Here is an 18,268-nt window from a genome sequence, read left to right on the forward strand (position 1 = left end):
GGATAAAACTGATGTTTGGGTTTTTGTGGCATTGAATTGAACCTGGTTACTTCCACCCAAATTCTAACCTACTTATAGATCCTCATTAAGATATGCAACCTCTTGCTGCCGATGAAGATTTGCTTCCGCAAACGGTGTCCTGGAATCCAAATGTATTGACGAGGCAAGCGTGCTGTCGTCAGCAAAGCAATATATTGGATTCTTGGTTTTTTCCAATAAGTCATTGATATACAATAAAAAGAGGGATGGAGACGATATGGATCCCTCGGGAACACCAGCGTTGATGGTAAAATTATTGGAGAGATATCCATCAACACCAGTGTGAAGGTAGCCATGTGTTTTCATCCATGTGTTTGGTGAAAGAGAGGCGAGCGCGCTATTCCGCCATAGGTCGTTTCACCGCAATTATTCACATGGCTAGCCATGGAAATGTTTACATTGATAGACTCATTGCTGGAAACGAACTGACGTGATTGGAAATGATTCAAATGATGATGAGAATCTTTTTTTTTTATGAAATGAACCGCATTTTATTGAAATTGTACAAACAACTGATAATAATAGAAGCAGAAAAATAATTCCAAAAGGAAATTCGTTGCTAGGAATATTTTTTCTGTCAATTAATTGAATACACCCCCGACTACCCTTAATTCAATTTTCATTAGAAAAAATCATAACTCCTTGCAGAAACACATTGCTGGGAATTTTTTTTCATGAAACCATCGAATTTGGCATGCTTATTAACCCCAGATGGGTCAATGATTTTGTCTCGCAAAAGAACACCCCCGACTACCCTTAATTCAATTTTCATTAGAAAAAATCATAACTCCTTGCAGAAACACATTGCTGGGAATATTTCTTCATGAAACCATCGAATTTGGCATGCTTATTAACCCCAGATGGGTCAATGATTTTGTCTCGCGAAAGAACACCCCCGACTACCCTTAATTCAATTTTCATTAGAAAAAATCATAACTCCTTGCAGAAACACATTGCTGGGAATATTTCTTCATGAAACCATCGAATTTGGCATGCTTATTAACCCCAGATGGGTCAATGATTTTGTCTCACGAAAATACACCCCCTTCTACCCTTAATTCAATTTTCATTAGAAAAAATTATAACTCCTTGCAGAAACACATTGCTGGGAATATTTCTTCATGAAACCATCGAATTTGGCATGCTTATTAACCCCAGATGGGTCAATGATTTTGTCTCACGAAAATACACCCCCTTCTACCCTTAATTCAATTTTCATTAGAAAAAATCATAACTCCGTGCAGAAACACATTGCTGGGAATATTTCTTCATGAAACCATCGAATTTGGCATGCTTATTAACCCCAGATGGGTCAATGATTTTGTCTCACGAAAATACACCCCCCTCTACCCTTAATTCAATTTTCATTAGAAAAAATTATAACTCCTTGCAGAAGCACATTGCTGGGAATATTTTTTCATGAAACCATCGAATCTGGCATGCTTATTAACCCCAGAGGGGTCACTAATTTTGTCTCACGAAAATACACCCCCTTCTATAGAAGTGTCAATACTAAATCTATTGGTTGAAATAAACACGCCTCCTTACGCTGGCTAATCTTACGCTGGCTAATTAGAATCAACTGTAATCGACTGGCGGAATTCGCACCACAGAGTCGGAGTGGTCAGTTGTTTTAACGCCTGAAGTGGTGTGTATATATACGGTATTTTAATGTTAAACATTTTTAAAATGTCAAGTGATGATACGTCTGAAGAAGCTGCTAACTTTTGCTAAATTCAACCTAAAAACACATGAAAAAACTGCAGCTTCAAAAATAAAATTTTGGTCATTCCTTAGTGCGACTCTGTTTTGAAGCACTCCTTTTGTTGGATGGACAGAGTATAGGTGGTTATGAATGAACTTTCAATGTGTTTTCGCGAAGAGTTATAATTTTTTCTAATGAAAATTGAATTAAGGGTAGAAGGGGGTGTATTTTCGTGAGACAAAGTCAGTGACCCTTCTGGGGTTAATAAGCATGCCAAATTCGATGGTTTTATGAAAAAATATTCCCAGCAATGTGTTTCTGCAAGGAGTTATGATTTTTTCTAATGAAAATTGAATTAAGGGTAGAAGGGGGTGTATTTTCGTGAGACAAAATCAGTGACCCCTCTGGGGTTAATAAGCATGCCAAATTCGATGGTTTCATGAAAAAATATTCCCAGCAATGTGTTTCTGCAAGGAGTTATGATTTTTTCTAATGAAAATTTAATTAAGGGTAGTCGGGGGTGTATTCAATTAATTGACAGAAAAAATATTCCTAGCAACGAATTTCCTTTTGGAATTATTTTTCTGCTTCTATTATTATCAGTTGTTTGTACAATTTTAATAAAATGCGGTTCATTTCATAAAAAAAAGGATTTTCATCATCATTTGAATCATTTCCAATCACATCAGTTCGTTTCCAGCAATGAGTCTATCAATGTAAAAATTTCCATGGCTAGCCATGTGAATAATTGCGGTGAAACGACCTATGGCGGAATAGCGCGCACGCCTCTCTTTCACCAAACACATGGATGAAAACACATGGCTACCTTCACACTGGTTCCATCAACGAGTGTGCCTATTGCTTGAAAGCATACTTCATAAGCACACTTAAATAAGTATAAGTAGTAAGTGTAAACGTGGTAGAGTTTTGTAAACTATTCAGTGGAAATATAAAGTATCAGATTAAATCAGATAAAGAATATTGTCTTCTAAAAACACTTTATTGTGTGATTACATACAATGGCTTCCTCGGGAGTGTCTTAAGACACGCCCGAGGAAGCCATTGTATGGCAAAACACGTGTTGCGTTTTTGTAAAACTATCTAGTGAAAATCACACAATAAAGTGTTTTTAGAATACGTTAGTTATGGATTCCATGCAATAATAGAGATTCTGCTGGAAACGTTCTCGAACATTGTGGAGCATTTCTGGAGTGATTTGGCAACATTCAATTGTGATTCGTTGCTGTAAATCTTTGAGTGATGCAGGAGGAGTACAGTAAATTCTGCTTTTCAAATGATTCCACAGAAAGAAATCCAACGGCGAAAGGTCTGGTGATTGTGGTGGCCATTCGATAGTGCCCCGCGGAGGAGCCCCATCTTGTTGAAATATCAACAGATCCTCCCGATAATTGTGGTCATTTTCAATAACATCAGTGAGAAGGGGATTAATAGTATCTTCCAGAAGCTCCAGAAACATTTGTCCGGTTAAATTGCCTTCAAAAAACAAAGGACCAACAATAGGGTCACCAAAAATTCCAGCCCATACATTTAATTGTTGTGGACGTTGAGTATGCACTTCATGAAAAATGTGACAATTTGAATCAGCCCAATAGCGACAATTATGGCGATCAACTGTGCCACTTAGAAAAAAAAACAATCATCAGTGAAGCAAATGTTGAAAACAAAAAATATGGATGCCAACTTTCTTGTGCTCAAAGTATGGTCAAGCTCAACATGGCCCAGAATTGTCACTTCTGTCGCCTCATTTGTTACTGGTGGTTCGATATGCCGTTTTTTATTTGCTACAGATCCAGTTGCGCGAAATTTTGCAATCAAATCGAAAACATACTGTCGCGAAACATTCTTCCCATGATGTTGATTGCCGTTGAGAGCCGTTGTGCGGCTCTCACAGCACAACGTCTATTTCCATAGTGCAGTTCAATTAACTCAACCCTCTCTGCAGTTGTATAAACCATTGTTTTTTTAGCAACACTTTACGGCACTCACTGCTAGTAATTTTAACATAAAAATGAGAAATAGAAACAGCATTTTTAACCATTTCTCAATTGAGTAGTCCTCTTATCACAGAAGAACTAAAAAATTAACGAAAAAGTAGAAAACTGACTGACGAAAACTGACACCTGTCGGATATAATCCAACGCCCTTCGTGGTATTAGCCAGGGGAGTAGTTGTTTTCTGATAGGTGTCAGTCCATTAATCTACTGTGTAGGTTGTTGAGACTGGCCTGAACGAATTGTTCCTTTAGATGATTTGATTTATAGCCAGTCTTCAAGTATGCTCACTGACTATACGTGAAAGATTTTTTTCCTTTTACGAGTAATTGAGCAAATTTGGATATGCAGTTGGTTACCTCGTTCACAGGCAGATGGAGCGACGACAAATCTGTTGTTTGTTGTAGTCTTCAGCTTAGTTTGAGGAATGATACTCTGACGGAATTCGATTTTCAATTATCGGAAATCATCGACTTTATGTTGATGATATACACTACCTTGCACTGACGAGTGGCCAAACAGCCCGAAACCGGTCTGCAAGTGTGTTCCAATAATTGAAAATCTATTGCGGCAGTTGTATTGCCAACAGCATATGCAGGAATAACTTCTGTGAAGAATCCTGCACTGACACCTGTCGGATATAATCCAACGCCCTTCGTGGTATTAGCCAGGGGAGTAGTTGTTTTCTGATAGGTATCAGTCCATTAACCTACTGTGTAGGGTGTTGAGACTGGCCTGAACGAATTGTTCCTTTAGATGATTTAAAGTAGAGTAAGAAACAAATGGAAGAGTTCCAAATACAGTCCAACTGAGCAGTGGCGTACAACAATTTGTTGCTATTAACAATATTGAAAAAGTTAATTAACGGAAATATTCCTTTTAAGTACGTCCAAATTTAAAAAAATGTACACCATTATTTAGAGAATTCCAGGATCTTTGAAACGATGTGCGACTCGCCCCCTATTCCCTATTAAAATTCCAAGGGTGACAACGAAGTGACGACGCTGTAAACGGGGAAAAAAACTGTCCCCTCCCAATAAAAATCGACCTGTCTGAGCGTTTTTTCGGATTTGCAAGATTACTACCCAAAACCTCCATGTCAAGTTTTCGATGGCTCACCCTGTATAAGTAATAACTTATTGATCATACTCGTAAGCTCAATAGTGAAAATAAAACAATAAACTGTAACTTGTTACTTGCATACGTCATGAATTTCCATCACAAAAGCTACTCACCGTATATAGGCAGATCATCATAGGGATTGATAGCAACCAGCACGATTCCGCAATACGTGTATATATCCTTGTGTTGGCAGAACCTCACCTGGAGGTTGTGCAGCACGGCCGGTTCGTGGAGGTACGAGAGGGCCGTCAGATCGTTCTCCCCTATCAGAATGGCGGGATTTCGCAGAAAAGGCAGCTCCTTTTCGGATTTGACTGATAGAACTTTTAGCTCCTGTTCGTCGGTAGATACGCTCAGGGTGGTCTTCGACGGTGAGTACTCCTCGAGGAGTTCGGCCCCCTGCCATACTTTGTCCGGGTGCGGGATCCATACTTTGGCACCCTGAAACACGAGAGAGGTTATAATAATAATAATAACTTAGACACTCCAGCCCTAGCGCAGTTCGAAGCTTTCAACGGAGAGCTTCGACAGCCTGAGCTCAATGAACTGCGCAACCCGATAACCCTGGATGACGTTCGAAGAGCCCTTGTGGGTTCCAAGAACTTTGCTGCTCCAGGCCCAGATGGGCGGAACACTTGTTGGTGGAAAAAACTACCAAGCACCCACCGCCATCTGGCCAGAGTTTCCAACTCATGGCTGGACTGAGAGCAGCCGATTCCGGATTGGTTTGTCGAGGGGCGGACCGTTCTCATCCTCAAAAGCGGAGATTTGTCGAATCCTAAGAATTACAGACCGATAACATGCTTGAATTCGTGTTATAAGTTGTTTACAAGCATCTTATACACACGAATACTCGTCGCAGTTGACCGAGGGTTCGAACGGATATATGAGCAGAGAGGGTCGAAGAGAGGAGTCGCTGGATGTAAAGAGAACCTGCTCATCGATAGATGTGTAACGCAGGACTCGATACAATATAAGCGTAACCTCTCTATGGCCTGGATCGATTACCGTAAGGCATTTGATACACTTTCGCATGGGCTCATCTTGCATTTGCTAAGATGCCTTGCAGTACCCGACAAAATAGTGAGATGCATTGAACAACTGATACCACTTTGGCGAACTCGCTTTACTATAACATCTGGTCAAGCAAGAGTCCAAACAGGGTGGGTCATTTGCAGAAGGGGTGTATTTCAGGGCGATTCCCTCAGTCCCCTTCTCTTTTGCATCTCACTATTGCCATTATCCGTTGCGTTCAGAAACACTCGAGGGTATAACTGTGGCACCCCCGGAAACCGAAGGCACAAGGTCACCCATTTGTTTTATATGGATGATCTTAAACTTTATGCCTCTGGAGAGAAGGATCTCCATCAGTCCTTGAGGGTGGTGGAAGAGTACACGCATGCTATCGGAATAAAATTTAGGATAGACAAATGTGCAATGGTCCATCTCAAAAGAGGACGATGCGAGGACTACGGAGAGGATGTGCAGCTCGTAGATGGAAGCATCTTACACCATCTGGATGCCGGAGAGACGTATACTTATCTCGGGGTGGAACAACGCCACTCACAAGAGGTAACAGCAGTGAAAAACTCTCTCCGCGGCAAGTATCAGCACAAACTTCGACAAATCTGGTCATCGGAACTGTCGGGGAAGAACAAAGTTGCTGCAACAAATATGCTTGCCGTTCCAATCTTACTCTACTCGTTTGGAGTAGTGAAGTGTATCACCTCGACGTAAAGACCCGAAAAATGATGCATCTCTATAGGAGTTTGCATCCCAAATCGTCCGTTCCACGGTTGTACTTCCCCCGACAACAGGGAGGCCGTGGACTTTTGAATTTGGAGTGTCTACATGACAGAATGGTGCTGGATACAGCCTGTAAAGTCGTCAGGAGTTCGGATCCCCTTCTCTGCATGGTCCGTGACCATGAGAGAGCAGGAATTGGAGCATTTCTCCTTAGGGCAGCTGCCCGAGCAGCTGATGAACTCGGTAAAGTTTTCGACACTGAACGAGGTGACCACAACTCTGTCACCAAGTTGGAACCTGTTCAGCAAAAAGCTCAGATAAAATCCGCAGAGATCACCTTACTTCTACGGAAACACAAGGAAAGCCAATGCATGGGGTCTTCTTCAATAACATTGGAGACCTTGGCTTATCAAAGCGCCTGACCTTCGCTTTTCTCAGGTCAAGTGGGCTGAAGTCGGAAACTGAGGGGTTCATCATGGCTTGCCAGGATGGTGTCTTCAACACCTTAGTCTACCGCAGTCGCGTGATGGGTGTAGAGGTTCCTGACACAAGGTGCAGGGCCTGCCGCGAGGCGCCCGAGACCCTAATGCACTTGCTATCAGCATGTCCAGCATATGCGGTCTCGGCCTATATCCATCGACATAACGCGGCCCTAAGAGTGCGTACTACCATCTACGGCACTCTTACGGTATTGACGAGACACCGGTGTTGCCCTACGCTCCGGGGGATATTGAATCCGTTGTGGGGAACGAGAAGTACCGAATTTACAAGCTAATAAGCCTGATGTGGTCCTTCTCGACCACCAGAGCAAAACGATATTTGTCGTGGAGTTTTCAGCTCCTGGCGAGACGAATATCGTCAGAAAAGAGGAGGAAAAATGGATGAAATATTGAGATTTTCTCTTCGAACTCCGCAGACTCTATCCAGATCACTCTGTCAAGATGGTTGTTCTGATTATTGGAGTCCTTGGTGGAATGATGTCTTCTCTACTCTCGAATCTTAAAATCATACCGGCTTGCCGCACTGAGGCAGAAATCTTAGCCGCACAGATGCAGAAGGCTGTCATTCTTGACTCACTGCGCTTGCTCAGGGCACATGAATCTCGGACCCAATGATCACTCACCCCACGGTGTGGGGAGTGGTCATTGGTTGATAATGCTGGCGTGCCCTTCCGAATGTATCGGGGCTTCGGGGGATAGGGCCTGACCAGCGCACACTACGGCGAAAAAAAAAATAATAACAGTAATACATGAACGATAAAACAAAGTTTTTGCTATTAGATGTAAGATAAAAAAGAAAAATATAAGTAAAAGAAAATATCAAAATACAAAAACTGTGAACGTTTCTATAGCAAGCGCCAAACGTGATGGCGAGCCCGCCCCCATGCGGACAAAGTCATTTTCAATGTAACCCTCACTACAGCTCTTGCAAGACATACAAATGCTGTGTACAGAGGCGTATCATTACTTGTCTTCCAATGCTGTTGGCGTTCGCCATTGTCTGAATAATTTGTGTTGTTTCTGAAAAAATGGCGTCGCCTAACAAAAGTTTATGTTTGGATGTGTATCATTATGTAATATTTTAATGAACTGTACTACTATCTATAATACTAAATAAAATATGAAAATAAATTACAAATAAGTCATGTTCCATTTGCTACCCTAATTAAAACTAATTATAGGTACGACACTGACCGGTAAGGAGCTTATCGTAATCCAATAGTAATTTAGTATACTTATTGACTATAGATTCGCACGAGACTCATTTTTAATTTCACGTAGGCTGCACCAAAAAATATCGATATTAGAAAATATTTAAATTTCTGATAGTGATGCAGGACAAGCCCATTTTGCCATTCAATAACTTATATAAAAAATAAAACAGATGCCCGATTTCTTCGTTTCTCTAATGCTACAAATTCGAATTCATAAAGCAGATCAGGATACGAGGGATAAGTTCCAATGATTCTGAAACTGAGGAATTTCAGAAGTTTCCTTTGTACTTCATCATTTGAAGATGCATATTGATTGTATATGGGATTCCATTATACGGATCCATACTGTTGTAAATCGTGCCCTAAAGAAAATAACGCCGGCCGCCACTGGCAGCCATAAACCAATTGTGACGTAGCTGGGAGCGCGCGAATGTAAGATGTTCGCTGCCGCTCTAGATGCAGCGACGGAATTCCGGTGAATTTTCTATCGCATTCAATCGCAAATAATCGAGATAGGCTGATAATTTGAAATATCTCGTCTATCTCCTTTCTTGAAAATGGGACAGACTTTTGACGATTTCCAGATCCTTGGTATTGTAGCTGATCTTAAGCAGATATTAATTAGTATAGATAGAGGACGAGCAAGCACAAGTGCACAATCTTTTAGGATAAAAGCTGGAATGTCATCTGGACCAGTGGTCTTTTTAGGCTCGTATACTTCGTTTTCACTGAAGCTTGATATATCAAGAAAGTGATTATTATCAATATCAGAGTTTGGTTGAAAAAGGGAAGAAGCGGTATATGATTGAAAAGATTGGCATAACCGTTTACGATATTAGAGATATCAATAATCAGAAAGCCCTGATTGCAAGTTTCCATTCATTATCAATTTTTGATTTGATAGAGCATGAAATAAGTGGAAAAAAAAACTGAAAAATAATTAATAATTAGGGGCCCCTACTCCTTCGTTACTACAGGGCCTCCAGACTTCCAAATCCGGCCCTGAATTCAAGTACTCGTTTTATTTATTCATACTTATCTGTAGATAATATCTTTTGTGTTGTTGTAAATTCATGTTGTTGTTTTGTGTTCCAAAAATTAGATATCTTTTCAATTTCAGTGGATTGTGCTTGTCATTCTCAACCTTCGCCAATACAATTCCCGAAACAATAATCAGTTTACCGTTATCTACATAGTTTCGTGTACGAGTGATTTCATACACCAATTATCGAGAATAAATTCGAAAATTTCCATTCACGATTCAAGACACATGTACAACGATTATATGCGGTTTTTATACGGTAAACACCGAGGGCCAAATTCGGAAGGGGTCAACGGTGTCCGTTACAAAAGCCAAACCTCGTGAACATGCCAGTGACAATGAAGAATTTGTTGCAAGTCATGTAAATAACGATTTCATCATCCAGGTAAAGGAGACGATTCATTCGTTTCGTGATTTTCAGATGAGACGTTAAAATTGAAAAGTGACAGAATGGACATCTACAGGCTGATTCACGGTGGATGGCACATTAGACGTTTCTGGTGAACCAGACAACGGATCACTTTGAAAATTTAATGGAGGGCATATTCGGACATTCTCTAGCCAACTAAAATATTTTCGACAATGCGGTGTTGCCGCTTCTATTAGAAAGCAGTAGCAACTTTGATTTTTCAAATGGAACACTCTGTATATAATATTATTTTTGGAATCTCCAACAATTGCCCGACAACTTTTCTTGATATTTCCCTATACCTATCTGTTACCGTTTTCGAAATAAAAATTAATTTCAATTTTTTTCTTCGAAAATCATGACTTCTAAAAATGCCGATATCTTTTAGTTAAGAAGTACTATGATATCGAAATTTGGTTTGGAGTTAGGTGATACTTGGACACTTCCCACACGTCAGCCTAATCTCCGTTACTTCAATACAGGGTGGTAAAAAAATACAGTTTTTTCGTTTGCTTGAAAAAGTTGCTGAAATTTGATTATTTTAAATGGAACACTCTGTATATTATTGAAAATTCGGAAAGCTGCTGGAATTTGCTTTCTTTCTATGTATATCATACCTATACCTAACTAGTCAAGTTTCGGACTTATGAACATTTATTTGTGAAAATGTCCCTTCAGAATGGTATTTCCATTCGGTATTTGGTAAGCAGGCCATGATTACTATTTGACAGTAGCGTTGTGATATTCTCCTAATAATATCGACATTTTCGTCACTTCAGAAGTTGCAAATACCTTCAAAACGATGGAACAAAACTATTCAAATGAAGTTCTTATGAATTTGTTTATTATTTTTGGACAGTGTGACAAAATTATCAGCAGAACATGTAGAAAGTGCAATGAAATGTATCCGAATCTACCGCCAATGAACCTCAAGAAATTTATACGAATTCAGAACAATTTCAATATGTTTGGATAAACTTTAAAAAAGCACCAAGAAACTTGAAATTGGAAATATTGATATGAATAATTATAAAAAAGTAAAACAATCATGTGGAATATTTCAAAATATGTTCGAATCTTTGGCCGTTCACTTCCAAGCACTTTAAAATGCGGGTGTTGACTGCTTTCGTGGTGGCAGATCTGATTTCATTGGGATCTAAATCTTCAAATGTTTGGGCAATCCTTTCTAACAATTCATCTCTCGAACGCACGGTATTTTGTAAACTTTTTCTTTAAACATTCCCCACAAATAAAAATCTAATGGATTAAGATCGGGTGATCTCGCTGGCCAATTCCATGGTCCCAAGCGCCTCATCCACCGATCGTCAAATAGTCTATCCAGTTCTGCGCTCACTTCTCTTGTGCAATGTGCAGGAGCTCCGTCTAGTTGGTACCAACAGTTTCGATAATCTTCGAGTGGCAGATTATCCACGAAACTGTCTACAGTATTCTCCAAAATATTCAGGTAGCTTCTGGATGTTAATGACTCCTCGTATATCACGTACCTCAATTTGTTGTCCATCAACATGCAGAAGACATTAAAACTAAATTTTTCTTGAAATCCGGCTTCTTTTGTGACGTGAGGATTTTCACTGGACCAATAATGACGATTTTTTCTATTGAAAATCCCTTCTCTCGAAAATTTCGATTCATCAGTCCAAATAATTTTATTTAAAAAAAGTGGATCTTCTTGAATGCGTGTCAACAACATTTCACAAAATTCTACTCTCTGTTGAGGATCTTGAGGCTTCATTGCTTGAATTTTGGTGAATTTATAATCATGCATTTTATGTCTTCACAAGATTCTTTGAACCGATGAATATTTTATACCCAAATCTTCTTCAGCACTTCTTATCGATGACTCGGGAAATGCGTGAAAATATGCTAAGACATTAATCTGGTTGTCTTCGAAAGTTACGGGTCGGGGCAAGTTTCTTGGTGCTTTTAAAGTTGATCCAAATGCATTGAAATTGTTCTGAATTCGTATAAATTTCTTGAGGTTCATTGGCGGTAGATTCGGATACATTTCATTGAACTTTCTACATGTTCTGCTGATAATTTTGTCACACTGTCCAAAAATAATAAACAAATTCATAAGAACGAAAATGTCGATATTGTTAGGAGAATGTCACAACGCTACTGTCAAATAGTAATCATGGCCTGCTTACCAAATACCGAATGGAAATACCATTCTGAAGGGACATTTTCACAAATAAATGTTCATAAGTCCGAAACTTGACTAGTTAGGAATAGGTATGATATACATAGAAAGAAAGCAAATTTCAACAGCTTTCCGAATTTTCAATAATATACAGGGTGTTCCATTTAAAATAATCAAATTTCAGCAACTTTTTCAAGCAAACGAAAAAACTGTATTTTTTACCACCCTGTATTGAAGTAACGGAGATTAGGCTGACGTGTGGGAAGTGTCCAAGTATCACCTAACTCCAAACCAAATTTCGATATCATAGTACTTCTTAACTAAAAGATATCGGCATTTTTAGAAGTCATGATTTTCGAAGAAAAAAATTGAAATTAATTTTTATTTCGAAAACGGTAACAGATAGGTATAGGGAAATATTTTCAGTGGTAGTTTTTCAGTTACTTATTCTTACAATCATAGCAATTGTTCACCCCATGAAAAAGTTATCTCAACTGAATTTTTCCACCATGGGTAATTATGAAAAACTTCGGAATTCAAGGTAGTTGATTTCCGATTCGAAAACTCTAAAATACAATGAAAACACAAATAATCACACCGAATTCTCGTCACACATATATTTAGAAAATAATAGAGGCCAACAAAATTGCTAGAAAAATCAAAATTCTTCTTCGCTATAATCGGATGAGATGGAGTCATCATCGGGTTGAATAATGATCGGATTTATGGAACTTTGCAGATAATATTTGTTCTCTTCTTTTATAACGTGGGCCACACAGTTCTTCCACACATCACTATTACCTACTTCATTCACCACTCGCCTTATATTGTCAAGCACTACAGCATTCAAAGTCGGTGACTGATTACATTTCCGCAAGCTTTCTTTCATTGTGGTCCAAACCATTTCAATTGGATTGAACACACAATAGTATGGAGGCAAACGTAAGAGAATATGACGACGTGTTTCACACATCGAATCAATAATATACTCTTTTTTCGGGTATTTCCATGTCTGATTTCGCATGAAATCAACAATATCTGCTTTTTTTGTGTTATTGTTTGGTATTGTAGTCAATAACCGAGAATGTTACGAAGCGTCATCCATAACAATAACCGAGTTTGGAGGAATATTTGGGAGAAGCTGCTCACTGAACCAGGTTTCGAATAAAGCCGCAGTCATATCTGAATCATATCAAAATGAATTTATTCTCCAGCGATTCAAATGCAACTTGAATCGCTACTTCCGCACAGGCACCGCTCTCAGAGCGCCTTAAGGATTTTCCTGTAGTGCTTTTGTTTTGTCCTAAAAAAAAAGTTGCAGTTTTGGAAATCCGCTATTAGGATGATTCTTTTACATTGTTTCTGTTTCAAAGGGGTTTTTCCACTTTAAAAAAAAATTAATAGAAAAAATAGTGTCGGAAAACAGACCAGTGCAACATAAACCTCATACTGTGCCAGTACCTTCAAATAAATTCCCAAAAATTCGTGCTGCTGCGATTGCAAAGAGGCAGTATGTACCATTGCCCAATATTTCGCAATATTGCGTATCTGTGCCACTAACGACATTAAAATCTCCAACAAACGAAACAAAAGCTTGCCACACATTGCGCAATATTTCGATCCTCAAAAACAATACGTAGTTGACCGCCGGCAGACGATATAAATGGAAAACCGATCCAGAACTTGATAGTATTCGCGCATTTAGCTAAGTGAGCCAGTCGTGGTGCATAACGAGCTGATATCGCGAGCAAAAAAGCCTCGTTAAATAGCAGAAAAATAGTGCAACCGATTAAAACTAATAGTACGGAACGTTAATAGTGCAGTGAGCGTTCAAAAACGGTGGAAAAATCAGGTAATCTGCGGAAAAATTAAAACAGTTTGAGCCTTGTTTCAGACGAAATGACTACGGCAGAGGCACCCATCAATACTACAGCAGCCTTACCAGAGGGGCTAGAAGAAATTATCTACGCCTCAGTGGAAAGAGCTCTAGCAACCTTGCTGCCACACAGGCGATGTCGGAACCGGCGTAGCTCCAAATCCAGATCAAAGTCTAGAAGCAAATCCAGATCGAGATCTAGAAGCAAATCCAGGCCTCGATCCAGAGGCAACAGATCCAGATCTCACAGCAGAGGCAAGCACGGCCACCGCAAAGGCCCCCACCATCGAATTCTACAATCCGAATCAGAAACAGAAGCCCAACAGATGGAGGTCAAGGGACATAAAGGACGTCACGGCATGAAACACGGTTATTTCATGAGACATGGTCATCATGGCATGGAAAAGGGACGTCACGGCATGAGACACGGTCATCACGGCATGCGCCATGGTCGTCACCACGGCATGAGGCATTGCCGAAGATTCCCGTTTTTAGCTTGTGGCGCTGGGCCTGCCAATCAGCAGGAAGGAAATGAGGAAACTGTGGAAGTTGTAGATTTGGTGTCACGAGACGAAACACCTTCCTTGGAAGAGGATTTGCAGAGAGGTTTAGAAAACATGAATGTCGGCGATATTGCTTCTGTTGCTGGTTCAGAAAAGCAATGAGAAAGTAACAATGATATAGGGATGTAAGCTTTTACGGCTGGCGTTAATGTTTTGGTTGGTTTCCAGGTTTTGCCGTGGTTTTCTTAGGTTACAATATCCAAACGGCAGTCATCTTCAATGGCGTGGTCTTCTTGACGTATCAAATTGAACTGTTGATGATACGTTGCCACTGAAGATGACTGCCGCAGTTGCAGTTGAAACGTTTGAAGATTATAACCAAAGAAGACCGCAGAAAAACCCGGAAACCAACCAAAACAAAGTAGGAATGCTTCCACATTGAGCTTTTTTTATCAATATTGGTAATATAAATAAAAGAAATGGGAAACATTATCCAGAAGAGTTTTTAATAAATATGGGCAATAACAAATGGAACAAAGAATATTTTTAGATATATTCGACACATTTATCGAGTAGTAAAATGTTATAGAAATCATCATTTGTTTCCACGTACTACAGGGGTTCCCGAATAATTTTATATATAGTGAAATATTTGCAGAACAGTTATTGCTAACGTCATTTTAGACAGGTGGTGGATATATATAATTATTACGGAAAATCTCTGGAACAGATATGGGCTAGGATCTGCAAAATGTACTTTCCCAACAAGGAAGAAGTTTATTTTATCCTGCTTTCTATGATATTTATATTATAGCAGAAGCCAACATGTACACATAAAAAGAGATACGAATAAAAGAAAAATATTGTATTTACTTGTATTATTTATTTGTTTATCTTGTGGTCAAAGGTAATCGATGATTTTTTGTATCCTGATTCGCTGATTCAGTTCAAAATAATGTTGTGTTCTTGAAGATACAAAAGGAAGTATCAAAAAAAAACAAAAAGGAAATAAATGATATATACAGAATAAATATAGTTTAAAAAACTAAAAAACACGCTTTTAAAGAACATTGAACTGAAAAGTTGAGAATATTTTTTTAAATAAGCTTAAAACAACGGAAAACGATCGAAAAATACTAGTATTTATTATGAAAAAAGCGTGGGCGCTAGATATACAAAAAATGTGGCACAAAGCGCCTACGATTTTCTCACAATAATACTGGTTTTTCGATCGTTATAATTTTAAGCTTACTTAAAAAAATTGTTTTTAACTTTTTAGTTCGATGTACATACATACATACATAGAGGTGAAGCAATTTCAATTTTTTCTCAAGTTGAATTTACCATTCAACTCATTTGTATCCTATTTATCCTTGAGTGTAATGTTTACAGTGAGTAGGTACAAATAAGGTAAGTAAAGATAAGAAATATTATTCGAGAACAGAAAAATATATTCAGACAGATGGGACAGAAAAGATTAATTTCTTAAATTTTCAACTTTTAAAATCATTTAAGGTTTTACTTTGATGCATTTATAGTAAAATGAGAAGACACAAATTGACATTTTTGTAGACTCAAGACAATGTTAGGAATTGAACGGGACAGAAATATGTTCACAATTTGGAATACCTCCAATTTAAAAAAAAACTTTTACGAATATTTCAAATGAAACTCCAAGAATAAGAGATCATAAAAATTGTATTTTCATAAGGGGTTAGTTTTCTAAGAAAGAAAACAGGGCAATTTCAAAATTACACGCTGCTGAATTGAAAAAAATAACAGACACCTTCATTGCTTCATACATAGAGAGAGTAGAGTTTTTCTCATTTCTTTGAGACACTCTATGTTTGAACGATATACTAGAAGATTGAAGGTCAGGTACAAATGTATCAGCTTCCAGTATTCTGAATCTAAAACCTACAAGGTTAGCTAGTTCGTAGAGAAATTATCTTGAGCAATTGACTGCATAATGACGTGTCTATTTATGTGAACCATGATAAACCTTTAGATGTATGATGGTTGACATTCAGAGTGATGCGAAGTTATGAATTTGTTCCAATCGTAGGAAAACTTGAAAGTCTACAAAATAGTTTGCACGCCATGAACAAATTTCAAAATCATTTTGTTCAGCGACAAAAAATTAAATAAAAATATGTTTCGGAAATAGAAATATATATAGTTCGTTCAGTCTTGTCTGAGAGTAAAAGAATTTCAAGAATGCAAACATGTCGTTACATCAAAGAAAGCAAATAGCACTGCAATTCACCCACAAAATCATTGAGATATGTCTACCCTCTTATATCCCTTGAGGACGCCGCTAACGAGCCATTAAAATCGACAAAGAACGCGAAAACACCGACAAAGAATGCGAAAATACCGCCAAAAGAACCGCTCGATGTTTTTTCTGATATTACGTTTGAGATAATATTAATAGGCGTCGGACTGGGGGTATTAATATAAATGTTCTATTGATATATTCTGTATGATGAGAAGATGATTAAAATATGGTGAAAACTAATTTTGTTAAAATATTTCATTTGGGAAGGACAATTTATATTTGAAATATAACTTGAAAAAAAATTTGTTTATAACAATTTTTTTTAAATAAAAAAAGAATAAAAAAAAGTTGTTTCAAAACCTTAAAGAACAATAGAATTTATGATTAAAAAAAAAGGTTCCTTAATTTTAATATTTAGTTGCAAAAAATGATTGTTAATTAACAAACGCATTTTTTAGCAACAAAGACATTTTTTTAAGAAACCATTTTTTTTCTAAAAATCATGATTTTTTTTCCATTAACATAATGCAAAAAAAAATTCGAATTGCTTATAAACAATGTATTTGTTTATAATAAATTTATTAACAATAGCTGTAAAAAATGAAAAAAATTATCAATTAGTTTTTAGCCATGAGACATTGAAACAATAAAAAATAAAAAAAAAAATGTAATGTATTCATTATAAAATTATAATTTTCAATTGTTAATAAAAAAATAGAAAATAACTATTTTTTTCTTTTGGCAACGGTACCTAATCTATTTTTTGTCTATTAAGGATAACTTCACCAAAGAAAAAAATGCCAGGGTTTTAGTTTAATAATTATTAGGGATTTTTATATTAACTTTCAATTTAAAAAAAAAATTATAAATTAACAAATTTATAATTAACGTTAAAATTGGGATACAAATTTTTTGACTGCCGATTATTATTTATTGTTATATCCCAACATTGCATGAATTTTTTCATTCCTTAATATTTACATTTAATATGTTTAAATATTTTTTTTTTGTTTTTATGTCAGAGTGACAAAAGGCGCGGCTCTATTTTCAGGGCTCTGTAAAAATTATAAATAATCGAGATACAGTTACGGGAGTCGGGACTTTTTTACGCAGATTCATTGATCTTTTCAAATCTTTCTTCAACTTTCCAAAATTTTGAAAATTTTCCGAGATATTAAGAAAAAACTAAAGCCCCATTTTTTTTCACTTAATTGTTTATAACTTTTGTAATTTTTATCAGCGCGTTTTTGGACCTTTCCATAAACTTTCTAGGCAAAAATACGAATCGAATGACACCTTGGTCGTAATTTTTAGACAGGGCTGAAAAATGTTACAAAAAAAGTACATGTGAACTAGACTATTTATTAATTGCCAGTTTTTATCTATACACCATTAGTTATGCTTATATTTATACCTACAAAGCTTTGCCGATGGGATACAAAATCTTCTTACAATAAAGTATATTTTGATTTGATTTGATTTTCATAAATACATATAAATCAGTTGAAAATATCCAGACATATTTTTTGTTGCAGACTTGTAGTTCATCGATGATAACTATCCTTCCTGATCGTTTTCCATACATTAATCCGTCGAGATAATTACCTGGGAAATAGTAAGTGAAAGTAGACACCGTCGTACTACGCCTGATTTAGATACAC

At 37.4% G+C, this 18,268-nt stretch overlaps 1 protein-coding gene across 1 annotated transcript in view; it reads right to left on the reverse strand.

The window, feature by feature from the left end:
• The window catches only part of didum (dilute class unconventional myosin), a 52,597-nt gene that overhangs the window by 21,429 nt on the left and 12,900 nt on the right, over positions 1-18,268 (reverse strand). The window contains exon 2 of the mRNA XM_074181327.1: positions 4,992-5,319. Within this exon, the coding sequence (XP_074037428.1) occupies positions 4,992-5,319 (328 nt within the window). The remainder of the gene's footprint in view (positions 1-4,991; positions 5,320-18,268) is intronic.

This window comes from Leptinotarsa decemlineata, unplaced genomic scaffold, assembly GCF_025532065.1.
Source record: "Leptinotarsa decemlineata unplaced genomic scaffold, Ldec_3_MD MMD2_tig00026307_RagTag_RagTag, whole genome shotgun sequence".
Lineage (NCBI taxonomy): Eukaryota > Metazoa > Arthropoda > Insecta > Coleoptera > Chrysomelidae > Leptinotarsa > Leptinotarsa decemlineata.